The 25,873-nt window shown below is 37.8% G+C and overlaps 1 protein-coding gene across 1 annotated transcript in view; it reads right to left on the bottom strand.

The window, feature by feature from the left end:
* drp2 (dystrophin related protein 2) overlaps positions 1-25,873 on the bottom strand; it is a 481,386-nt gene that overhangs the window by 115,240 nt on the left and 340,273 nt on the right. The window contains exon 3 of the mRNA XM_051935078.1: positions 12,003-12,159. Coding sequence (XP_051791038.1) covers positions 12,003-12,159 — 157 coding nt within the window. The remainder of the gene's footprint in view (positions 1-12,002; positions 12,160-25,873) is intronic.

Here is a 25,873-nt window from a genome sequence, read left to right as displayed (position 1 = left end):
ACAAGATGATCTGCTGTGGCAACCCCTAATGGGAGCAGCCGAAAGAAGAAGAAGACTGAGGATTTTAATTGAGGATTGTTCACAGTGTTCTACGTTTGCAGTCAGTGAAGAGCGCCATACAAAAAATATGTTGTATTGTATTTGTTAGCTGATCATGGCTTATAATTCAATTTCAGTTTCTATTTCTGTTTCTCTCTCTACTGAACTCATTTCATTCAGTTTCAGGGTTGTTGGCAGCAGCAGCCAGTTTACACAATACTGGGCTCAAGATACGAGCCAGTTATGGATGGAGTGCCTGTCTATTGAAGGGCACATTCATGCATATCAGACCAGTTCTGAGTTAATACTCAAACTAACATGCACATCTAAGGAATATGGGAGGAAAAAATCAATGGGAAAAAAGTGAGAACATGCAAACTCTACAAAGACACAGACCAGGAATCAAATCCAGGAGCAGCAGCATTAATGGCCACACCAGCATGCCACTTCACAAACAAATGTAGTTTATACGTGTAATTTTAAAAACATAGACTATGACTTTATATTTTCTTTTATACAGCAGAAAAAAACAAATCTAGTCTATAACACCTAAGACAAACAAAATCAGAAATATATCAAATAAAATAAGAGCTTTATTCTCCATTTAAGGGGTTTCCTCTGTGTCAAGGTCAGAGTCCTTCCACAGTCATCAGTCACTCTAAACATCTGTTCCTGCTTCCTGGTGATCAGATAAGACATTCTGCCTCCGATCTGCAGTTCTCATAAATGGCTATTCCTATTCCAGGACACCAGTACAGTTTTCCCTGTTGTGGACCTTTCCTACCCAGGCTTGTTATTGGAGGGCCACAAAAATCTACAAAAGCAAAACCAACATACAACAAATAGAACAGTGTACTTTATAGTAACATTACAATTAAAGGTTAGCAAGGTAATATATAAATCAGATCAAAGGTGGTAAAACAAGTAAACAAGTACATGGTAAAATCTAGAATAATTTAATATGCTATTCACTGTAAACTAATTAATCAAGAATATCTTGATTAATTTATCTTTGTTAGAAAAAAAGCTTACTCTTTGATAACATTTTTCAAATTAGTAAATGCATTATCTAATAAATTCCACTCCATTTATTACCATTATGCTTGCTTAAGTCAATTTTAAGAGCAAATCCCATCCCTAACTTACAGAAGTGCTGCACATTTAACAAAGCTAATGTCAAAGACAATTCAACGGCCTCACAATTAATGTCAGCCTTTGATTTTGTTATGTTGGCAGGCAACTCAGAGACAGTTCTAAGTGCTTGACCATTTTAATGTACTGTCTGTGCACCTGGGATGCAGGATATTTAACCAGAAGGCTCAATTCATATTTAGGTATTACCTCTGATGACAGTCCCAGTGTTTTGGGAGATTCAAATAGTAATGAAGAGAACAGTGGCTGCCTGGTAGAATGGCAGGGTGGCCATACAGTAGATTCAGAAAGTACTGAGACCCTTTCACTTTCTGCACACTTTATTGTGATACAGATGTAATTTTAAACTAGCTGTGTTACCTCTCCAAGACAGGTAGAAATCTAAGTAATCAATACAGACCTCAGCATATTCAGCAATAATGTTTACAGTGTACTATCTATTGGAATGTATTTTTAATGTATGTATGTAGTAATAGGGTATTGTACCATGTTAGCCATTTTGGTTATAGTAAAAAGTCAAGAAAATGACACCTTTTATCGGCTAACTAAAAAGATTACAATATGCAAGCTTTCGAGGCAACTCAGGCCCCTTCCCCTTCTTTATAATGTAGTAATTGTATGTAGTAATACAATGTACTACATTTTTCATTCCAACAGATGGTGCATCAGAAACATCAGAGTTTGTAGAAGGAGAACAGATATCATGGCCAGGAAGGAGGATGGTTTCTTACCCGGACAGAAGGCCAAAACAGAAGGATAGGTGAGTTGGCCGACTGGACAAAGAAACAACTTTGTGCCTAGCTACAATAAAATAATGCCTGGATTTGCGGAAGCTATGTTGTGTCACTGGAAGCAATCCAAGGTCAGGCCTGAAAAGGAGCCTGCCACCTCACATTGGGGAGTCAGAGTCAGGAGGCAGTGGGCAAAAAAATGTGAAGATAGGAGGAGGAAGGAACTGGTTGATTTATTGGTACTGTGATTGATATTTGAAAGGGTGATTATTTGATATGGTGCTGTGGTTTAATAAATGTCTTTTATTTAAACCTAAAAGTGTGTTGGGCATTACTGTGTCTGAGGTTTGGGGCCTAGTGGTGCCCCCTGTTGGTTACAAACTGCTTTTACAAATTCCATACCAAACAGCATATAACAGAGACATGGCAGCTGGACAGACACAGAGATACACAGGCATGCACACAGACAATTGTCCTTTTATTAAAGTGGATGGATACTGCATATTTGCCATTTTTTTCCCATCAAAGGTACACTCGCTATCCCATAATGAGTGAAAACATGTTTTCAGAAAGATTCGAAAATTTGTTAAAACTCAAAAACTGAAATCTTTCATTTATGTAAGTATTCTGACCCTTTGTTGTGGCACTCCAAACTGTGGTCAGCATTAACCTGTTTGCTTTAAGCAGCCTTGAGATGTGTTTAGAACTTGACTGGAGTCCACCTGTGGCAAACTGAATTTAATGGACATACCATAGAAAGGTGCACACCCAAGTTTATAAGGTCCCACAATTAACATTCATGCCAGGACAAAAACCAAGCCAGGAAGTTCAAACAGCTTTCCATAGACCTCCTTGATAAAACTTTGGTGAGGTATCAGTCAAGGCAAGGGAATAAAACTGTTTCTAAACCCTTGAGTGTGGACTCAACAATTGTGAAATGCAAGAACTTTGGAAGCACCAGGACTCTTTCTAGAGTTGGTGATCCAGTCAAACTGAGTAACTGGGCAAGAAGGACCTTGGTCAGAAATTCAGAGGTCCTCTGCTGAGATGAGTGAAAGTATTGGAAGGAAGACCATCTGAGCAGCCCTCCATCAATCAGTTGTTTATGATAAAGTGGCTTTCTCCCCCTTGTAACTGCTACATGGAATTTAAAGGACTCAGAGAGCATGACGAAAAATACTCTTTGGGCAGAACTTCAATCACTATGTGTGTTCATCACCTGCCTAATACCATCCCCAACATTGAGGAATGGATGAATGTAGCCAAATAAACAGATGTTCTTCAAGAAAACCTGCTCCAGATTACTGATGACCTCAGTCTGAGGTGCTGGTTCATCTTTCAGCATGACAGTGACCTGAAGCATGCAAGGCAGACAATGCTGGAGTGGCTTTAAGAGAAGTCTGTGATTGTCATTGAGTGGCTTAGCCAAACACAATAGACCGCCTGTGGACAGACCTGAAGGTGGCAGTTAATATACACTTCCTAACGAAGCATGAGAGGATCTGCCAGGAATGATGGGATAAACTGCCCAAACCCAGGTATGTGAAGCTTGTAGATTCTAACTCAATAAGACTTAAGCTGTAATTGCAGTCAAAGGGGCTTCTAACAAATACGGAACTAAGTGAATGAATACGTATGTGAATGAGAGATTTAATAAATTTGCAAACCTTTCTGAAAACGTGTTTTCACTTTGTCATTATGGGTTACTAGGTGTAGACTGATGGGCAAAAACTAAAAATATATCCATTTAAAATTAAATGTACAACCCAATAAAGTGTGCAGAATGTGAAGAGGTCTGAAAACTTTCTGAATCCGCAGTACATAAAGTCAAGACAAGAGAAGGATTAAAGTTGAACCAGGACAAAATGTCATTTTTGACATCCTTATTTCTCTCTCTGTATTCTGTAATATTAAAAGAAAGAGAAGTCAACCTAATCTTTTAGCATTAGCATTGTCATGTCTACCAGATACAGTGGAATTCATTCCTTCATGTTAGACCAACGTGTAAAACGTTGTCACTCTTCACTTACATTATAACAAGAATGTATGAAATAAAAGAAAACACAAATCAGCTTAACTAATGCACTGCTCACTAAATAAATGAATGTATTTTTTGCATATTCATTTTGTATAGAATACCATCTAATGGCGCTTTACAAGTACAGAACTATAGATCACCTTAGCTACAGGCCACGACATCTGCCTATGACAAAGCACATAAAAATTCAATGGTATGTTCATCGATCAAAGATGTCAATTTTGATTTTGTTTAGCACCTTCCCTTATAACTATAAAGTCAGAGTTCTTACCAGAGCAAACAACATCACATTTTGATTTCCAAGATGTGCCACAACATAGAAAGGTAATCAGCATGTAAGACAAAGCTACAGAGTTGACATTCCTTTGCCTGACAGATCTCCAACCCCGTCTGAGGACAAAGGGAAGCACTTAAAATAAATTATTGAAATTTAAAAAAGCTACTGTTCATTACTCTAAAGTAAAAGCTAGCACTCCATGGCAGCTAATCATTAAAATAGTTAATACAATAAAGCATGTTAACTTTAATTAATGGAGAATGGAAATACATTCAACCAAATGAAATAAACAACACTCATTTGTTTTTTTGGATTTACAGTATTAGATATGACCTTAAATTCTTCCTCTTCCTCTTTCTTCAGCAGATAAGTATAAAGGATTTGCTTTTCTTGACCTACTAAACTCTGTCCAAATCCCAGAGGTTTCTAAGTAAGGCATTTCCTAAATTTCTCTTGTGTGTTTTCTTAGCTTAAATTAAAAATAAAATGGTAACAGAAGTAATAAAAAATACAAACAATCCTCTGCACAGTAATAACAATGGCTGGATAAAGAGCTGCTGTTTTGTTTTAACCTGATACTTCTCTGCTTCATACTTACCACATAACTCTGTCCATTCAAAATACAGCGAAAATCTGCTTCTGCTACATTTTAAGCAAATTCTTTTTTTATTTTATTTTATTCATGAATTTTCAAACTGCCTTATTCCATTGCAGAGGTAGAGGAAGCCAGAACCTTCTTAGGAGCAGTGGATAAATCGTGGGATCCAACCCCAGGACCGGCATGAAATTACAATTACATAACAGTAACGTACTTGTAATAGGCCAGTTTTGAGATATCAGTTGGTCTGAAATTCACATCTTTGGAGACAACTAGATCACTTAAAGTTAAAAAAAGTTAACAAACAAAGGAGAACCTAATTCCTCCAGAATAAGAGTGACTGGACCACTCTGAATTTTGAGCGCTGACCTCTGTAGGTGTAAGGCATAGGTACTAACTAGTGCACTTTTATGCTGCTAATTTTTGGAAAGTGGCATTCAAAATGTAAGAGTATTATACATATCACAAAGGGTTTTCATCCATAAAAGCATTATTGAAGCTATTTAATACATTTTTAAGTATAAAAGAGAAAAAATAGGGTGCCAGCCCACTCCAGGGGTATTCACTGATACAAGGTCAAGTTAGAGTTCCCATTTAACTTTTGCATATCAACTAGACTAATTGGGTTTGATAATGGATAACTTTTAAAATTCAATTTAAGTGGGAACTCATAAATAGCTAGAGGTCCAATCATTATATTATCTGCAGAAAAGGTCTCGACAAAAATAATACGTTTTTTATTTCAGGTAACCTGTTACTGTACTATAAATACTTCATGACATTGAGTTCTTCTCATTCATATTTCAAGCACAAATCTATAAAAGTGAAAGAGGCATTAGCCTGAAAGTACTCACTGCCAGTTACAATTGAAAGCAACTCTATAGGTTATTATGTTCTACTAAATATCAAAGTCCTGAATACAGATGACTGGGCTATGAGTGTGATTACAAAAAGTAAGGCTGAAGAGAAAGGGATAAACCCTTCAAATGGTGGTGTTCTGTGCAAGCCTGTTCTTTCTTTGTTAGTGAAGCTCTAGTCTCACAGGACAGGACAGACGTGATTCTCAAACAAGAATTCACATTTGGGGACAACCTGTTAAAAAATGTGTAGTGGACAGTGCGGAAATCCTGCGCTTCAAAGGCAACACCCTAAAACAGCTGCCCCCAATTCCAGTCCATGCATATCAAACCGCCCCCCGGGGTTACAGGGAGAGAGCAAATAAAAAACTGAACAAAAGAATTGACACTGAGAAAAAACAAAAAGCTAAAATTGCTGTTATCCATTCAGGAACTCTGTAGCACAAGGAAACTGAAGCGTAATGATTAATTATCTTGTTGTAATGAGTGTGAAGACTGACAGACACACACACACACGTAGACCTCCACACGTTTGAGAAGTGTCTCTGTCTGCTACAATACCTTTCTGTCATTTTAACAATTGCATCACTTTATGATATAATAACAGCAAAGTTTTGATAAGCATTGTGGTCTATGGATATACAGTGAGAGTTGAAACTCTAAAGCTATTGTGTCATGGCATGTTGGCATTTACAATTAGACAGTAATGTTAAATTTCTTTAGATATTCAGTATGATGTGCAGTCAGAAAATGAATGATGTGCATCCACTGGTGTTGTTAGGCAGATTTGTTAATTCAGGTGTTTTGAGTACTAAAATCTGCATCACCTGCGGCTCTTCATTATCAGCTCTCAGTCCTACTGCTGGAGTTTAACACACCATTTACCGTTTACTTCAGATGCATATTTTGCTGTTCATAATTTCATGTACATAGCTGCCAGTTCTTTCAAGCTTACATCAACTCCTACACTACTGTCATAATTCTGAACAAGAGAGAGCACAAACAGCACGTGGAACATCATTTGTCCAGTGATGACATCAAATGCCAAAGTATAATCTGTTGCTACACAAACATTCTTCTTATGCATCAGGTTATGTTTATTTTTAAAAAGTGCAATGTACTCTCTGTACAAGCGACACACATCTATACGTCTAATGGGTTTCTTAAGGAGTCTTTTTGACTGTAGATGGTCATTGCAAACAGAAGCTTGCTCACTTTTGGACCATGCTAACGAGAGCATCATTGCTCTTTGCAGTTTAAAATCACCAGCCCTACTCTGAGTGCCACCTTCAGGAGGTGTTCGATTGGTTTAGAAATGTGACACTCAGCCAGCCATCCAATTGTTCCCACCCAGTTTTAAGCAAAATTCACTCATGGTTGTCTCCAGATGTATACATTATGCACATCATGATTCAGCAAGATTAGTGCAGTTCAGACACCTTACCCTGGCTCAATGAACAAGTCCATCCATAAAAAGGGCTTGTGAACCAATAGATAGATAGATAGATAGATAGATAGATAGATAGATAGATAGATAGATAGATAGATAGATAGATAGATAGATAGATAGATAGATAGATAGATAGATAGATAGATAGATGTCAGAATTTTTTAAATAAAACATATTTGTGTATGTTGTGCAGTGTCTTCTTGCAGTATGTAATAGAGTTTGGACTTGATTCACCATTAGCCTTGTTCTTTACTTGAAATCAGACCCCGGTGATTAACCTCACTGTGGATCCAACACACAAACAGCCTAAATGACTGACCTAAAGAAGCATTTTGTTACCTAGGAGGCTAACATTAGTATTAACAGAAGGGCTGATGCTGTTGTTGCACCAGAACATGCTTCCAGATTGAACACTTTTATATCATTGACAGTGTGATTTACAGTATGATATGATTAGGAATAGTGAGTGATGTGAGCTTTTTGGTTTCAGAATGTGGCATGTATTTTTCAAACATTAGTCAAATACCATTTTATATTGTTAGCTTTCCCTTTGGTCATTGAATAAATAATTTTCTTTCAAGAGGTTGGACTTGAATTTACAGCTCACGTCTACCCATGACTGTAACAAGTACTTTCGGGTCAATCCCAGCAAATGCATTGCACATAATGAAACTTCTCTTGAGCTTTATTGTGAAAATGGGCAATGAAATAAGAAATAGAATATGAAATATATAATAACTGAAAAGAATAAATGAATGAATACATCAGTAGGTGAAATAAAACTATTATGATAAGAAAAGAACTGACATACCAACATTCAGTGTTCACTGTGACTGAAATGTTCCGTTTCTAGTGCCTTAGTAATAGAAATATGAAAACAATTGCACATCCTGAATTGGATTAGGAGGTATGAAAATGTTATATTCTGATATTTTAGCATGCTATTAAGTAAATGTAAAAAATAAATAATATAACATTTTCCACCCAGCTTAATTCAATTCAGGGGTGCAGAACATATCACGGCAGCATCAGGCAGAAAGCAAGAAGTCAGCTTAGACCGGACATCAGTCCATCACAGGGCCCCCCCTCACTCACACACATTCCCAAACAGCTTTGACTAACTAATTATTCTAACACACATATCGTTGGCAATGTGAGTGGAAAACCAGCACAAATGTAGATAGAATGTTCAAACTCCACATCAGTGGTTCCCAAACTTTTCTATGCCCCGCACCCTTAGAAATGTTTGATTTATGTTTGCACCCTCTACAACAGTAATATCACATTTGAAGATGAAGAAGTCAATTTTTGAATCACAAATTAAATCACATAAGGTACAAACAAACCGAGTTCAATAAAATAAGCTTTTAAAAAAATAAGCTTTTAACCCAGTGCATAAAATTTAAATATAAATTGAGCGAATTACCTTCATAAATCTCAATAATCTTGTAAATGTATCCACCATGAAGCTTAGACACTGGACTGATGATTCAGGGATTGGGTTGTCCCACAAAGCATCAAGCACAGTGAGGAAATGATGCACGATCAATGATCAAGGGGTTTGGGGGACTGCAGACCCACATGAGGCCACGGGTGCAGTCACACTGCTAAGCTATGAAACACAGTCGACAAACTTTGTCCTACAATAACACTTGCATTTCTGTTCAAAAACAAATGCGCCACATAGTTAAAATTGGTGCAGTACTGCCAAAACCACCAGCAGGAGAGATGGGCTAAGTATAAGAGTGTTGCATCCAATTCAGTTCCCCTTAACCCTCCCTGGCAAAAATGTCAATCAAACCTCCAAATCCGCCTGCTGCAAGAAACCTGCAAGAGCATTCATTTCTGCGGCCCATTCACAGGTGACAACTGCATGTGCAACGCTTGATTCTGTGCATCTCTAACTCATAAATGACCTACAAGTGATGACACACTGCAAGACACGGAGTGCACCGGAATAAAGTCAGACAATGCACCCCACTCAGTTGTGGTGAATCACGATGATCCTTCCCATTTATTGCACCCCCTGAAATGCCATGGCACCTTAAATTAGGAACTACTGCTCTACACTGACAGCAACCAGGCATGGGAATTGAGTGCAGATGCTGGATCTGTGAGGACGGCACCACTAACCACTGTGCCTCCATGCAAATGCTTCATAGGATGTGTAACAGACAGCACCTCAATTTATATACAGTTAGGTCCATAAATATTTGGACAGAGACAATTTTTTTCTAGTTTTGGTTCTGTACATTACCACAATGAATTTTAAACGAAACAACTCAGATGCAGTTGAAGTGCAGACTTTCAGCTTTAATTCAGTGGGATGAACAAAACGATTGCATAAAAATATGAGACAACTAAAGCATTTTTTTAACACAATCCCTTCCTTTCAGGGGCTCAAAAGTAATTGGACAATTGACTCAAAGGCTATTTCATGGGCAGGTGTGGGCAAGTCCGTTGTTATGTCATTATCAATTAAGCAGATAAAAGGCCTGGAGTTGATTTGAGGTGTGGTGCTTGCATGTGGAAGATTTTGCTGTGAACAGACAACATGCGGTCAAAGGAGCTCTCCATGCAGGTGAAAGTAGCCATCCTTAAGCTGCGAAAACAGAAAAAACCCATCCGGGAAATTGCTACAATATTACGAGTGGCAAAATCTACAGTTTGGTACATCCTGAGAAAGAAAGCAAGCACTGGTGAACTCAGCAACGCAAAAAGACCTGGATGTCCATGGAAGACAACAGTGGTGGATGATCGCAGAATCATTTCCATGGTGAAGAGAAACCCCTTCACAACAGCCAACCAAGTGAACAACACTCTCCAGGGGGTAGGCGTATCGATATCCAAGTCTACCATAAAGAGAAGACTGTATGAAAGTAAATAGAGAGGGTGCACTGCAAGGTGCAAGCCACTCATAAGCCTCAAGAATAGAAAGGCTAGATTGGACTTTGCTAAAGAACATCAAAAAAAGCCAGCACAGTTCTGGAAAAACATTCTTTGGACAGATGAAACCAAGATCAACCTCTACCAGAATGATGGCAAGAAAAAAAGTATGGAGAAGGCGTGGAACAGCTCATTATCCAAAGCATACCACATCATCTGTAAAACACGGTGGAGGCAGTGTGATGGCTTGGGTGTGCATGGCTGCCAGTGGCACTGGGACACTAGTGTTTATTGATGATGTGATACAGGACAGAAGCAGCCGAATGAATTCTGAGGTGTTCAGAGACATACTGTCTGCTCAAATCCAGCTAAATGCAATCAAATTGATTGGGTGGCGTTTCATGATACAGATGGACAATGACCCAAAACATACAGCCAAAGCATCCCAGGAGTTTATTAAAGCAAAGAAGTGGAAAATTCTTGAATGGCCAAGTCAGTCACCTGATCTTAACCCAATTGAGCATGCATTTCACTTGTTGAAGACTAAACTTTGGACAGAAAGGCCCACAAACAAACAGCAACTGAAAGCCGCTGCAGTAAAGGCCTGGCAGAGCATTAAAAAGGAGGAAACCCAGCATCTGGTGATGTCCATAAGTTCAAGACTTCAGGCTGTCATTGCCAGCAAAGGGTTTTCAACCAAGTATTAGAAATGAACATTTTATTTTCAGTTATTTAATTTGTCCAATTACTTTTGAGCCCCTGAAATGAAGGGATTGTGTTAAAAAAATGCTTTAGTTGCCTCACATTTTTATGCAATCGTTGTGTTCACCCCACTGAATTAAAGCTGAAAGTCTGCACTTCAACTGCATCTGAGTTGTTTCATTTAAAATTCATTGTGGTAATGTACAGAACCAAAATTAGAAAAAAGTTGTCTCTGTCCAAATATTTATGGACCTAACTGTATTTTTAATTTTATGATACCGTACAAACACACATATGTAAGAAAAAAAGGGTTTGTATTTAAAATAATGGTAAACACATCTTTATTTTTACAATTTAAGAAATTCACAGCTTATGCTTTTATAAAATAATTTACAAAATTGCCCTCTCATGAGAACTTGAGGACATGGCACCTTGAGATCATTTTCTGTCCATGTAAGTTTGGAGGAAATGTTTAAGTTGCCAAAATATCGAATGCTTAGCTTTAAGTTACACTTTACAGTGTCACAATATGCACTACTGCTATACCATACTTTTACATTCAGTTGCACTGTATTGTTTTAAAACACAGTACAGTATACAAAACAAGCACATCACTTAACTATTTCTGCAACTCATGACAATAAGCAACTAGCAACCTTTTGTTCTGCCTTAAGGCAGCATTTCTCAACCTTTAAGTATTTGCAACCCGAGTTTTCATAACAGTTTTAATCGCGCCCCCCTAAGGTTTTTTTGAAAAGAGCCCACTAATACCAATTTGTTCTTTTTTAATTAATGATATATCATAGATAGTTTCCCTAGAAGGATCTCTGCTAGCTGTTTCTGAAACTGGAAGGAACTGTAATCTCTTTGAGTATTTGCTTATAAAAATTGAGCTGCATCTTTCTAAACATCCTGGTATATCATTAAATTTGGCCTTTGGAAATTCCCATTTCCTCTTCAACTCATTTGTTTATTAGAAATGTTCCTTTCCTGTAACTTTGATGCAAATCCAATGTTTTCTTTTTTTTTAAAGGTAGGATTTGACACTCTCTATTTTCATTGCCCTTGTTTTCCTCCCTCTCTCTTTTATTTTCTCAGATAAAAAGAAAATGTCTGCAATCACCCATTCAGGCTCAGGTTTGCCCCAAGAGGCAAACCATTCAAGCACATCCTTGACTATAAAGTATTAAAAAAACACACAAAAAGTTTGTCCCAGATTCTCCCCTGTGGTCAGCATGCAGCACGCAAGGCTTCATTCAATTATTGCTTTACCGTGTGGAAGTCACGCTGATGCTGGACAGCTACAACGTCTCCCCCAATAGGCAGTTGTTCAGACAGCTCTTCATCCTTCAAGGTCAGCCAATCGATGATCTCTTGCAGAGAGAGCTGCAGCTTTCCACTGTTGTCAGAGAAAGCCTCCAGCCGAGCCCTGTACACAAAACAGAGAAGACTTCTTACTCCACAGCTTTACAGCATGGCTAATTCATAAAGCCTGTCATAATGTGAGTCACTATTTATATTTTGCTTCAGAACCTTACAGGCCTTTGATTGGAAGTGACAGAGTGAGAACATGAAATTCTAAAACAAGGGAAATGATCTGCTTAAATTCTGTAGAATACATCAGTCGCACCGGCACTTTATTTTCCTTAATTGTGCTTTTTTGTTGTTTTAAAGGTATCCTTTGTCAGAAAATGATAAATAAATTGAATTTTCCCCTACTCTTCTCATGGCATGAATAGATAACTAATTAATCCAGTAGTATTTTCCTGCCAGTCTAAGATAAGAAAAGTCTAGGAGAGTGTCAGCTTCAAAGCCAGGCCATGGCCCAATCTAGGCCCTCCTGTACAATGAGACTGGATGAAATTAATGTTTAATATCACAAGTATGGCAGCTTACAATTTCCTAGGGTTTGTTGCTAAAGGTGCAAAATTTCAGACTGTAGTTATTGAGAGTGGATTTCTTGGAACAATCTTGAATAAGGTCTCTGAGGCAAAGATCTCCTCTGTGAGGGTTACACCTGGGTTGCCCATGCCTACATTTAAGACTACATCTACACAACAATATTTTCATTTTAAAACATCATTTTTAATTGAACATAATCTTTGTCCTCACTAATGTTTTCACATCTTCTGTGAAAGTATCTCTAAAATGACTGAAAACAAATATGATGTATACATTGGCCTACAAAGTGACGTGCACATCGGCGGAAAAATACTTGAAGGGATGGGAACACTGCTGGCCACGGGATTTAGCACAAAACTGTGGCAACTGGTAAGTGATTTGCATTTTGTGCATGTACTGTATGCAGCATTTAAACTGTACAAAAAACAATGTAGATGCACAAAAGTAAGCAATACTACAAGCACCATGGAAAGCACCTCTTCTGTGCCCACTATGTTGGAATATGGTTTTCTTCCATAAAGGATGACTTTGTGAATTTCCCATTGGGATTAATAAAGTATCTATCTATCTATCTATCTATCTATCTATCTATCTATCTATCTATCTATCTATCTATCTATCTATCTATCTATCTATCTATCTATGACCAATCAGGAAATGGGATGTTGTAATGAGAAGAACCCAATCAGGGATGGCATACGTAATAAGAATGAGTAAATTAGAGCGTGATTAGAGTCTGCATTTTCAAAAATCATCCATCCACATTACAATGTTGAGCTGGTCTTTTCAGAAGTACAGTGAGACCTCTGTTCACAAGCGCCTCTCCTCCCAAGTAATCCAGTATATGAGCATTGTTCCACCAAGAAATTCGTCTCCGTATATGAGTAGTTACTTGGAACCCGAGCATTTTCGAACATGATCAGACATGGTAAACAAATATGGTTTGCGCGGTGTTGGTTAGACAAAGTAATCTTGAGTCAGTCTAAGCTTGTCCTTCGCCAAATTAATACATGAGTTATTTTATTGCAAACATGTTAGCAGTTTTTTTTGTATTTTACTGTTGAGTTATGAAAGTGTACAACCAGCATGGGGCCAAAGAAAGCATTAAAGGATGCACCCATGAAGAAATTAGTGAAAATAACCATAGAAATGAAAAAAGAGATCATCAAAAAACATGAAGACGATGTTCGTGTGGCTGATCTGGCACAACAATACGGCAAAGCAACGTTGACAATATGGACCATTCTTAAAGAGAACGATAGATTCAAGAGTGCTGATGTGGCAAAAGGTGTTGAAGTGTTAACAAAACAAAGACCTAAAGAAATCGATGATGTTGAAAAGTTGTTGCTAGTATGGATAAAGCAGAAACAGTTAGTGGGCGATAGTGCATCCGAGGCGATCATAAGTGAAAAAGCAAGGGAGTTGAATGCTGATCTCAAACCCCTGGAATGAGCAAATCAGAAGTGGAATCATTTAAAGTGAGCAGGGGGTGGTTTGAGAAGTTTAAAAAAAGAAGTGGTATTCACAGTGTCATTAGGCATGGTGAAGCCGAGAGCTCAGATAAAGCAACCCCTGAGAGACACATCAAGGAGTTACAGGAGTTCATTGAGAGTAAGAGGTGCCTGCCACTAAACACAATGTATTTTTATCAACAGTTCTGGGTTGTGGAATGGATTAGTTAAATCTGCATTATTTCTTATGGGAAAATTAGAGTCAGAATACGAGCATTTCTGTTCATGAGTCACTTACTGTATCGGATTAATCTCGTGAACTGATGTTCCACTGTATACAGCTTCTGCAAAACATTTTCAAAAGTCTCCATTTTTGTAGGTTAAAAATGCTTGAGCAGTGTGGACACAAAACCAAAGTGAAGACTACTGTAAGCATTTTTAAATGAAAATGTAGTAGTGTGGATGAATCCTTAATTTACCTTACATTAAGTTTAAATATTCTCAGCCATGGAGTAATCCTATATTGAATGTAATTCCAGCATGTACAGTTTAAGAGTAGCACAATCATTAACTCTCAGGATAAGTGACAGTTCAAAGTCTTGGTCTCCAGGCCACACTTCCACCCTCTGTCCCTTTATCTGGGGGTCTTCCTGCCCCTGCCTTCTTTATGCTCTCCTTTGAGGTGCTCCTATGCTATGGTTGGACAAGTAGACATTTGTGGTAGGGATGTCGCTTTCCTGTTGATCAAACCTACTGTCATCAGTTCTCCTAGCAGATCCATTTTAAGAGGAGAAGGATGTTTGTGCCTTTCCAGTAAGAGAGCTGAGGACTGTATAATAAGCATTATATTTTGACAGTTTTGCTCATATGGATTGTTGCATGCTGCTTACAAAGTGTCTGCTCTGTTTGGTGAAAGTGAACTTTATTATCACTGAATTGGAAACCAGTGGTGAAACCGAGGTGAGGTTATAGATCATAAGGTCACATGGTCACACACATGCACATGGGAGACAGCTTCAAAGCTTGTCTAAAGGTAATTACACTCCTATCCAGGGGTTGGTGCTGTTACCAAATGCCTTTTCTCTTCCTCGCTCTGCAGAACCAATGATTCCCAGTCACACCACTAATGATGTCACTTCCATTTCCAGACTGCCTGAACCTGCCTCTTCCTGTTCTCCAGCTTGAGTATCAGTTCCACCTTCATTTTGAGATGGTCGACCATTGTTTTGTATCTGACAGGACACTACCTATTGTGTGCTACTTTTTTGTTGTGGCTTTACAAATAATTATACGGGGATCAACACAGTGCCCCAACTCTTATTAATCTCTTCTTTTGTTATTTACAACATGCAGCCAATTCACCATGGCTATAGTAGACCAACATGAAAATGCAGGGTTGTGTTCTTTGAAAGGGCATAGTTTTGTATGGTGACTGTGAAGCAGGATGCTATCACTTGAACTTCCTAAAAGCCTTGTTTAATATTGTTGGTTAATGAATTAAAACCTGTCCACATTCACAGCTATACCATTTCTTCTATTCAACACAAAAATCCATCTGTCCATCCATTTTCCAAAGTTGCTCATCCTGAGTCTGTCCTGGCAATCATCGGGCTATTTATTAAAATCATTTCTTTTCTTCAAGGAATATTGCATGTATAAGCAGATGGCTGGATGGGCATGATAAGAACATAAGCTCACTTATTAAAAACATATGCTGAAACAGAATGCAGACATTTAGATATAGCTGCAATAAGCATGTTAATTAAATTTATATTGAACTTTACAGTTAAGCAAAATTCACCAATATTTATCATTTGTATGGTTACAGGCAGAAAGCAGGGGCAAGTCACATAATTCAACCACATGTTCCTTTTACTACCAAAATTATCCTCTGTATACTGTACTGAATTAATAGGAATGAAAACTAACAACCACAGTGACACCCCATCCCATGGCCAACACTAACCATTCCTGCTTTCTTTATTTAATGGATGATGAAATCACTCCATGGTGCACCAGTAATAGAGCACCACTTATCTGCTAAAATGACATGGGGAGATCCAGTAGAATGAAACACTGAATGAATGAGGATTCTGGTAAAACTGAAAGGGACAGCTTTGAAAAAAGGAAACAAGAAAGAGACTGGCGTACATGGATACATTTTAAAATTTACAAACCAGCACACTGGGACCTGGTAGCTACTAGCTAGCCAAATACGTCACTTGCAATAAATTGTCAGCTCTTTATTGTAAGATTCTTTTCTGCCTTTAGGGGATGTAAGGTGGATACAGTGCCCCACAGACCCAGCTTCCTAAACTCTAATCTTATGCCCTGTTGCTGTCTGTGTGAAGCTTCCACATTCTCTGTAGGACCTTTCTCTGGCTATTCCAGTTTTCCCATCATAGCTCTAAGATGTGAGTGTTAGGTTACTTGGCAATGTTAAATTGGATAAGTGCAAGTGGTCTCTGCAGTGGACTGGCACCCCATCCACATTTAGTTCCTACCTTTTAACCTGTGCTGCCATACAGGCTCTGGCGCTTACAACCCTGATTTGGATTAACTGAGCTTGAGAATGTGATGCTTCATTGGTTATTTTGTTCAATGTCAGAAATTAAAGGAGTGAAGCGGATCCAAAAGAAATTAAAATTGTACCCTTAACTTGTTAACTAACCTCATGCCTCTTACTCCCAGCTTAAAGGAAGGCTGTTTAACAGCACAAATGCTATAATAACAGCCCCTTTCTTTTTTCAGAGTGTAATGAGGCTTTTTGGTAGAAATGTGGCTTTGTGGTTGAAATATGGCATTCCTCTGTGTTTACTGATTCCAAATGTTCTTGTTTGCTATAAATGATTTGATAATAGCACAGGGAGCTGGAAAAAATATTCTCGATTAAGCAGAATAGAAATCATTAAGATGCAGCCCCATCACCACATGAGTCAGTCTATAGTAATTTGCCATGTTTGAAAAGCAGGTGCAAGAAAGGATCAAGTGCAGTATTTTCTAAATGAGAAATTATAAAAAAAAAAGATTAAATCTAATGCATGACATTTAAAAATTATATATAAAAACATCAAAAAGTGGAAAAAACAAAACAGCATTATCTTTGACAATCAAGAATAATTATCTAGTTAATAAGCAATTTGAACTGAAATGCACTTAACAAATATACAATTAACAATAACCAGCAAGTATAGAATGAGCAAACAAAGATTAAAGCTTTTAAAAAACCTGGACCAAGCACTAGATTTTTGCAATTTTCAGTGAAGTCCTAAGACTTTCCAGTACTTATTTTGTTCTCTTCCCACAGTCCATAAATGCTATTTAAAGTGGTTTAGGTTCTGTCCTATGGTCAACTATGTTTTCTCTGGAATGTTTCCTGTCTTTCTGCAATTGCTGCCCTGATATGTTCTTCTACCCAGAAAAATGGGTTTCGGAGATAAACAATGATAAGCGGACAGCATTTTGAATTCATGGCAGCTGAGTCCTGCATTTAATGGTTGGCTCGAATTCTTTCTGTACCAGATCCAACTACAATGAGTACAAAGGGAGTTCCCTAATATCTTGCCAGCAAGAGAAGAATCCACCAGACTTGTTACATTCCTGAGAGTTAAGGACAAATATTTTGGGTATAAAAGCCAGAGGTGTTTAATGTTGTTAAGGAAACAGTAGTGGCTCACTTTGTACAGTATATGGAAATGTCTACCTGGCATATCATTGATCACAATATTCTTATAAATCACCTTAGTCAGTGGTTGGGCCTCTCTGGCAGTGTCTTAAATTGGTTTGAGTCTTACTTAACAGGTAGAAAATTCTTTGTTAGTTGTGGTAGTTATACTTCAAAGACACATGATATTCTACATGATGTTCCACAAGGCTCTAGCCTGGGTCCACTGCTCTTTTTGATCTACATGCTTTTGTTAGGTTAGATTATCTCAAGGCATAACATGAGCTACCACAGCTATGCTGATGACACACAACTGTATTTATCAATAGCACCTGATGACCCCGACTCTCTTGATTCACTGACACAATGTCTTACTTGTGTTTCTGAGTGGATGAGTAGTAATTTTCTCAAATGAAATAAGGAGAAAACAGAAATCTTAGCGAATGGCAAAAATTGATATAATGAGGATATTAGAAATACACTTGATCCATTAGACTTAAAAGGTAAAGAATTTAGAGTAAGTATTGACTCTGACCTAAATTTTAAATAACATATTAATCAGATCATTAGGACAGCATTTTTTTCACTTAAGAAATATAGCAAAACTTAGACCTCTTATAACTTTGCATGATGCTGAAAAATTAGTTTACGCTTTTGTTTTTATTTGACTAGATTACTGTAACTCACTCCTCCCAGGGCTACCCAAAGAAGACATCAATCGATTGCAACTAGTGCAGAATGCAGCTGCCAGAATCTTAACTAGGAAAAGAAGATCCGAGCACATTTCTCCAGTTTTGATGTCACTACATTGGTTACCTGTGCCATTTAGAATTGTCTTTAAAATACTGCTTATGGTTTACAAAGCCTTAAATAATCTCGCTCCTTCCTATATTTCGGAATGCCTCTCACCTTACACTCCAAATCGTAACTTTAGATCTTCAAATGCGTGTCTGCTTTTAATTCCAAGAGCTAAACTTAAAAGAAGTGGTGAGGCAGCCTTCTGCTGTTATGCACCTAAAATCTGGAATAGCTTACCGATACAAATTTGCCAGGCTAATGGAGCATTTAAAAAAACTGCTAAAAAACCCATTATTTTAATATGGCTTTCTTATTTGTGTAACCCTGATATTCTGTATATGCATTTAATTAGCATGTTTCCATGGCTCTGCAATCCGTACTAACCCCTACTTTCTCTACTGTTCTTTTCCCGTTTTTTCTGTGGTGGCGATCTGCGCCACCACCACCTGATCAAAGCACCGTGATGTTCCTACATTGATGCATTGAAGGCCAGAGATCCACATGACCATCATCATCAAATTCTTCCATGTGAAGCCTGAAAACCATGAGGACTGACTGAGATCATTTATGTTAAGTAGAATGCCCAGTGGAGACTGGGTGGTATCGTGACCGTGGAACCCCTGCAGATTTTTTTTTCTCCAGCCCACTGGAGGTTTTTTTTTTTTTTTTTTTTTTATTGTCTTCCTGGCCATCGGACCTTACTTCTTTGTTACTTAGTATTGCCTAATCTTTTTATATTTTTCTTTTTTCTTTCTTCAATATTTGTAAAGCACTTTGAGCTACATAACAATAATTTGTTATATAAAGAAAGTGTTAAGTTAGATAAACAAAAAACCATGCCAGTCCACCCCTATAATGAATTTTTAAATAATCATCCACTGATAAATAACTTGCTTCTGTAATCCACAACTTATGTTAGTACTATAAGAGTAACAGAGAACCTTGTCTTTTTCCTACATCCTTACAATATATCAGAAAAGAGCTTCTAGACTACCACTATATAAAATTTAATATTCAGTATTTTAGATGTTAAGATTCACTATTTTGTGATTTTTATTACTTAATGAAGTACACATTACTCACAATCTGCTTGGTATACAAACACAAGACATGGCATCACCACTTAGAGATTCTGAAATGTAATTGAGTGCGCTTTCAAAGCGTTTTTTCCATTTTGGAAAATCACCCCCAGCTTAAGAATCACAGGTCTAATGACACAAATGTATTCAGGCTATGTCTATTGCTGTATATTTTTCTATTTAGGCTCTAGCTCTTTTCCCTTTTTTATAAACAGTGTCTGAAAAAATACATGCTAAACATTTTAGCAATGCACATCTAAATATCCCTGATCTAACTCAGTGTGGCTTTGTGCATGTGTGCCCTGTGATGAGGTTACTTCTTTCTGTGTGTCCAGTGCTGCCAAGGTAAGCTTTAATCTTTTGTGGTGATAAGCTTAAAAACAGAGACATTGTGGCAGTATTTTGAGGCTTAGCTTTGGCAATTTTCACTATGGAATCTAGTATAAAATAAAAGTACTGTAATATGACATAATATAAAGTGTGAGATTTTCTATGCTGTCATGTGCTAGGCCAGTGGTATCACTTCAAGAGAGACCCACCGAATCAACAAGCTAATGAAAAGAACAAGCTCAAGTATGGAACAAACTTTTGAACCCCTGGGGTAGTAAAGGAGGAGAGAATGACAATAAAACTGACAGCCATTATGAGCAATGCTGCACATCCTCTTTCTGACAATTATTCAGCAGATGTATGTCAAGAAATGTTACTGAGGCTCCTTTATACCAGTGGAAATACACCTTTATGATGCTTCACTGTTGCTGTAACTACTCCTTTTTTTTATCTTTACCCAAGTCAATGTTTTTATTTCTTTTCAGTCATTATGGTGTATATTTCTTGTTTGTCACAACATAATAATATTTATTTATTTATTGATTAAGCTTCTGCAAAAAGCCAGGTTTCCCCATGGGTACAAGTAAAGTCCTATCTATCTATCTGTCTATCTATCTATCTATCTATCTATCTGAGCAATATGCAGAAAGTGGATAGTTGTAAAACAAATTTTCACTGCAACATGCATGTAAAATAAAACTACTGTAATATAAGAGAAATTTGCAGCAAGTATTGTCAAATGTGTGCGTAGAGTGTGACAGATTTTGAGGGTGCACAGCGTAAGTGATGGTGTTATTTATACACTGTAGTTTTCTCCTCTGCCAGAAATGGAGGCTTCTGTTGCCTCCTTTTCTGGTCTTCCATTTTACAAACCTTGAGAAACAAGAAATAGTGCTTATTTGAAGGATCAGCATAGCACAAGGTTCACCAGTACCACCATTACACTGTTTATTTTATACCTTTCAACCTTCTTTTTCATTTTGCAATGGTGATAAACAGGAGTACCTCAACCCGTAACAACTTTTTGTATGTTCTTTTAACAGTAAATGTAACATAAGTTTGAGTGGAATGTGCATAGGAATAAGGGGAAGTGTGGCTTAACACCATTAGACACATTAATGTGGCTTAACACCATTATCTGCTGCATTACTGTAAAGCACATGATTTATACTGCAAAGCCAACACAAGTTTACAGGCTGAGGTAGACATACATGACATTGTTTATTAATTTGTTTCTCTAGTAACAAAGCCAATCATCTGTTGATGAACACTTTGAACACGAGACTTAAACAGACAATATTTTTGCTTTTTCTCTTTTTATATTTATATTAAACTCCATTTTTGAAAAGCACCATATTGCTATAACAATGTTCAATTTTATACCATCCTCACAGGTGGCGCAGTGGTAGTGCTGCTGCTTTGCAGTAAGGAGACTGTGGAAGATTGTGGGTTCGCTTCCCGGTTCCTCCCTGTGTGGATAGCGCTTTGAGTACTGAGAAAAGCGCTATATAAATGTAATGAATTATTTATTATTATTATCATCGTGCTCTAAATTAACCATTAACGTTTACAATTACAGCCACAACAAATAGGGAAATGACCAGAGATGGTGAAAAAAAAAAACAGTGGTTGAAACAACAGACTGTCATTAGCCCCCTAGAGAACATTTTTATAAAGCAGACAGTGCAAATGTAAGTGTAATGCTGGCCCAGTGTGATTAGGCATGTGGGGTGTCTGAGTGTGCCCTACGATGCACCAAGTACTGCTGGGACAGGCACCAGCTCCATGTAGCTCAGAACTGGATAAGAAGATTAGAAAACAGGTGGACAGATAGATATAAATAAACTGCACTAAGTATACAATAAACTGGGCATGCATTTATACTTCTGCAGAGTTAAACTGTATTTGTTTTGCTTAATTGCATATGAAGACAACACATTTGCATTTACAAATTGATTTTCAAGATTGACTTTGCTCAGTGGTGTAAGTGGGTTGAGCTGAAATCACCGCATGAACCCTGCTAAGAAGCTTGAGGCAGGTTCCCTGAGGCAAAACTGAATAAATAGAATGGCGTCGTTAATATTTTAATGTAGACTTGCCGAAAAAATAATGAAGACTGATAGGCAGTATGCATGGAAGATCTCTTTTAAATCCTTAAAGCACAAAACACAGACAACCTAAACATTTAGCCAATTTCCTAGTGATCAACATTAAAAAAAAACGTAGCAGTAATATGAAGCTATTAAAAAGTCTTTGCAGCATTCACATAATAGGTGAGGGAGCATATTTCATTGCTGTAGTCAGAAAAGGAGGTTCATTTTTTATGTGCATATTTACAGTGATTTTCCTCTCTCCAAATGTAGTAATGTTACAAATTCCAACTATCCATCTATTTTTATCTGTTTTTTCCAGTTTGGGATTTGGGACTAACTGGGGACAGAACCTACCCTTCCAGCATTGGGCCAGCCTTTGATGGGGTGCCAGTCCATTGCAGGGCACACACACATAAACAGCTACACTCACTCATACTGGGTCAGCTCAGAATTTACCTTTAGTATAACCGTACATCTTTGACATATGGAAAAAAAAAAAACAAATGTCCTCACAGGTGGCGCAGTGGTAGTGCTGCTGCTTTGCAGTAAGGAGATTGTGGAAGATTGTGGGTTTGCTTCCCTGGGTGGATAGTGCTTTGAGTACTGAGAAAAGTGCTATATACGTAAATATAAAGAATTATTATTAAATAAAATATTTAAACTCTATTACCAATCAATGATTAACATTCAGTATATGACTGCTGGGATGGAATCTGATTCATTGTGACCCTGAAACAGATTAACATTTAAAGCAATTTCTGCATTTTCCTGCCTGAATTGAATTTTTCCAGGAAGCACTTAGACTGCAACATTTTCCATTATATACTTTTCAGCATATTAAAAAAAACATGAACTTACAACGTATAACAGTCATAGGAAAGAATATTTTGTAATTTATGTATTTTTTTGTTGACAATATTGATAGTGGGTGCATTTGCATAAAGTGCAAGACACTGCCAGCTAGTGCCTGCTATACTACAGCATAATCAAATTTTGTATTTATCCATTCCCAATAAAAAAAGTGTTATTATGTTATTCCACATAAAACAAAACGTTATAATGTGTAACAAGACTGTAGAACCACAGTTCTACGTGTTAAAAAGAGACATACCAGTACTTGAGGCTGTGTAGAGAAGAGCAACCATGTGCATCCTGAGGGCATGTCCTACTCTGACACACACAATGAAGAAATGTACACCCAAAGAGCAAAAACCAAAAAAAAAATTTGGACCAGAAATTGAACAGGTTTTCACAAAGGGTAGATTTACAAATCACCAGGAAGTAGTAGTCAGTCAGATTATATCAACAAGACCAAACAGAAAACCAATCACCAAAAATTCAAAAGAAGAAACAGAAATCAAAGCCACCACTCAAAGCTAAAGATTACTAACACTAGAATTATCAGAGCCTACGAAAAAACTCGTAGATCCGGCCCACCTTAAATCCGTTTGCACCTCTCCCTCAGCGTCTTTTGTCCTGTAAATGTGCCGATTAAGACAAGCATCAAGCAGCCTGCTATTCCATCCCCCACAGCCACAGACCGTGCACAAACTTCTCCCAGCTCATGCCTTGATTGATTATCTGGGAGTGAAGTGCTGGAGTTTTAGAGTGGAAATAATAGACCGTTATTTGGAGCACATGCATTTCATGTGTGTTCTGTTTCTATAATAATCTATGTAAACACATTGTTAAAACAGAAACGTTTGTCATATTTTAGTAGTAAATGACAAAATGTTGGCATAAACTACTGTATATAATGTGTGAAGCCTGAAGTCCAAAGATCAAATAAACACTTTCACAAACGGTTCAAGGATGATACAAGAGCTTCCATGGCGTAGCAGTAAAATTTGCTGACTTGTAATCAAGAGTCCCCGGTTCGATCCCGTCTGCCTCCTGTATTTGCCATTTTCAGTAGTGAGCTGCTCTTATTGTTAATATTTTACAGTACACACATACATTTGGTTTGCGTCTGTAACAGACGGTGTACATTTATAGGACTTGTGAAAGTTACCATTTTTTTTTCACTTTTATTCTCTCAGTCACAATCGCTATACATACTAAAACCCTAGGGATCTGACGCTGTTAGTTTTTATTTGAAACTGGGAGTAACTGTAGATGTGAGTGGTGTTTTGAGGCAATAAAACTGGACATTCTCTGATCTGGAGGAGATAAAAGCTAACACACAAACGTTGGTGAATCTGCCTTCTTCGTATCTCACTGTCACTCAATTTTTTTTATTCAGTTTTATTGAGTGTTCCTGCTCACGCTGAATTAGTATGCACCTTATGGTCTATGATGTCAAAAAAAAAAAAACAGACATAGGTACAGTATATATGATATTTGGAATTATTCATTTTATGACCTGTATAATACATTTTGGAAAACATTGTGGCATGGATGCAACATTATTCATATTATTCATATTCATTCGCATAATACCGCATTTTTTTTTCCACGATCTTGCCAGTCCGCACATGTTGCTGTGTAGCGGGGCCACATAAGTGTTAAATGTCAGTACTGAGTGCGTCTCGTTTCATTGTCCCGTTTACTGTTTGTGCATCAGTTTATGCCATCCCCGTAAAAGGGGACGGATGATGGAAGGAGACCACAGCCACAAACCTGGAAAACACCTGTTTACAATCAATCAATCCCAGCCGTCACAGGACTATATAAGCCAGCAGGAGGAGAAGGAAGGGAGAGGAGAGAAGGAGATTTTGTTTCACCATCACGACCACGAGCAACCTGTACCTGTTTTCCATATTGCGCTTATCCATCCAGTTTGTTTTTCCATCTGCCGGATTTGCTTCAAGGACCTCACCACGAGAGACCCCGGGGTACGACTTAATCATCCACCACACACACGAGGATTCACGGTGAGGCTGTTCCATTTTTTCCGGGGAGAATCAAACAATGCAATATCACTAATTCAGTCATCCGCTTTCAGGACAGTTTCTTATTTACCGGACTCACGTTCTCATTCATTTTCAGTTTATCATTCATTGTTGTTGTTCGTGTTGTGTGTTTATTTGTTACAGGGACAAGGGAGGGTTTTTGTTGTATATATATATATATTTGGTGGTGTCTTGTTATTGCTGGGGTGGAGGGATATTTATATTTATATGTTTCTATTTTTCTATTTCATTTCACTTAATACATATAATCTGTTTAATTTTACATCCTGTTTTTGTGTGCTCATATTTTTCACCGTCGATTGTGGGGGGGAAAAGTTTAATTGGTAAGAAGTACGGCTTGATAGTTAGATTATTTCTCAGTAAATTATCCAGGCCACTGGTCTTGGAGGTGTAGCTGCCAGCTGGGTAAAAGGGGTCGGCCGTTACATCTGTTTCTTTTGTACTCCAGGACATGCAGAGGCAACAATAGTACAGAGAGGTCAGTTCAGCGCTATAGGCAATCATCACATTCAAGTGTTAATAGTTCAAACACACGCAAGGACCGTCCTTCCTACATTTACGACATGTGCACACAGATTATTATAGAAACGGAACACACATGAAATACATGTGTTCCAAATAACGATCAATTATTTCCACTCTAAAACTCCAGCACTTCACTCCCAGATAATCAATCAATGCATGAGCTCGGAGAAGTTTGTGCACGGTCTGTGGCTGTGGGGGATGGAATAGCAGGCTGCTTGCTGCTTGTCTTAATCGGCACATTTACAGGACAAAAGACGCTGAGGGAAAGGTGCAAACAGATTTAAGGTGGGCCGGATCTACGAGTTTTTTCGTAGGCTCTGGTAATTCTAGTGTTAAACAGAAGATGCCCTGATTCTTTTCCAAGAAAATCCAAAAAGTTGAAGGTTGAA

Source organism: Erpetoichthys calabaricus, chromosome 12 (assembly GCF_900747795.2).
Source record: "Erpetoichthys calabaricus chromosome 12, fErpCal1.3, whole genome shotgun sequence".
Classification (NCBI taxonomy): domain Eukaryota; kingdom Metazoa; phylum Chordata; class Cladistia; order Polypteriformes; family Polypteridae; genus Erpetoichthys; species Erpetoichthys calabaricus.
This window is presented reverse-complemented; position numbering and strand designations above follow the sequence as displayed.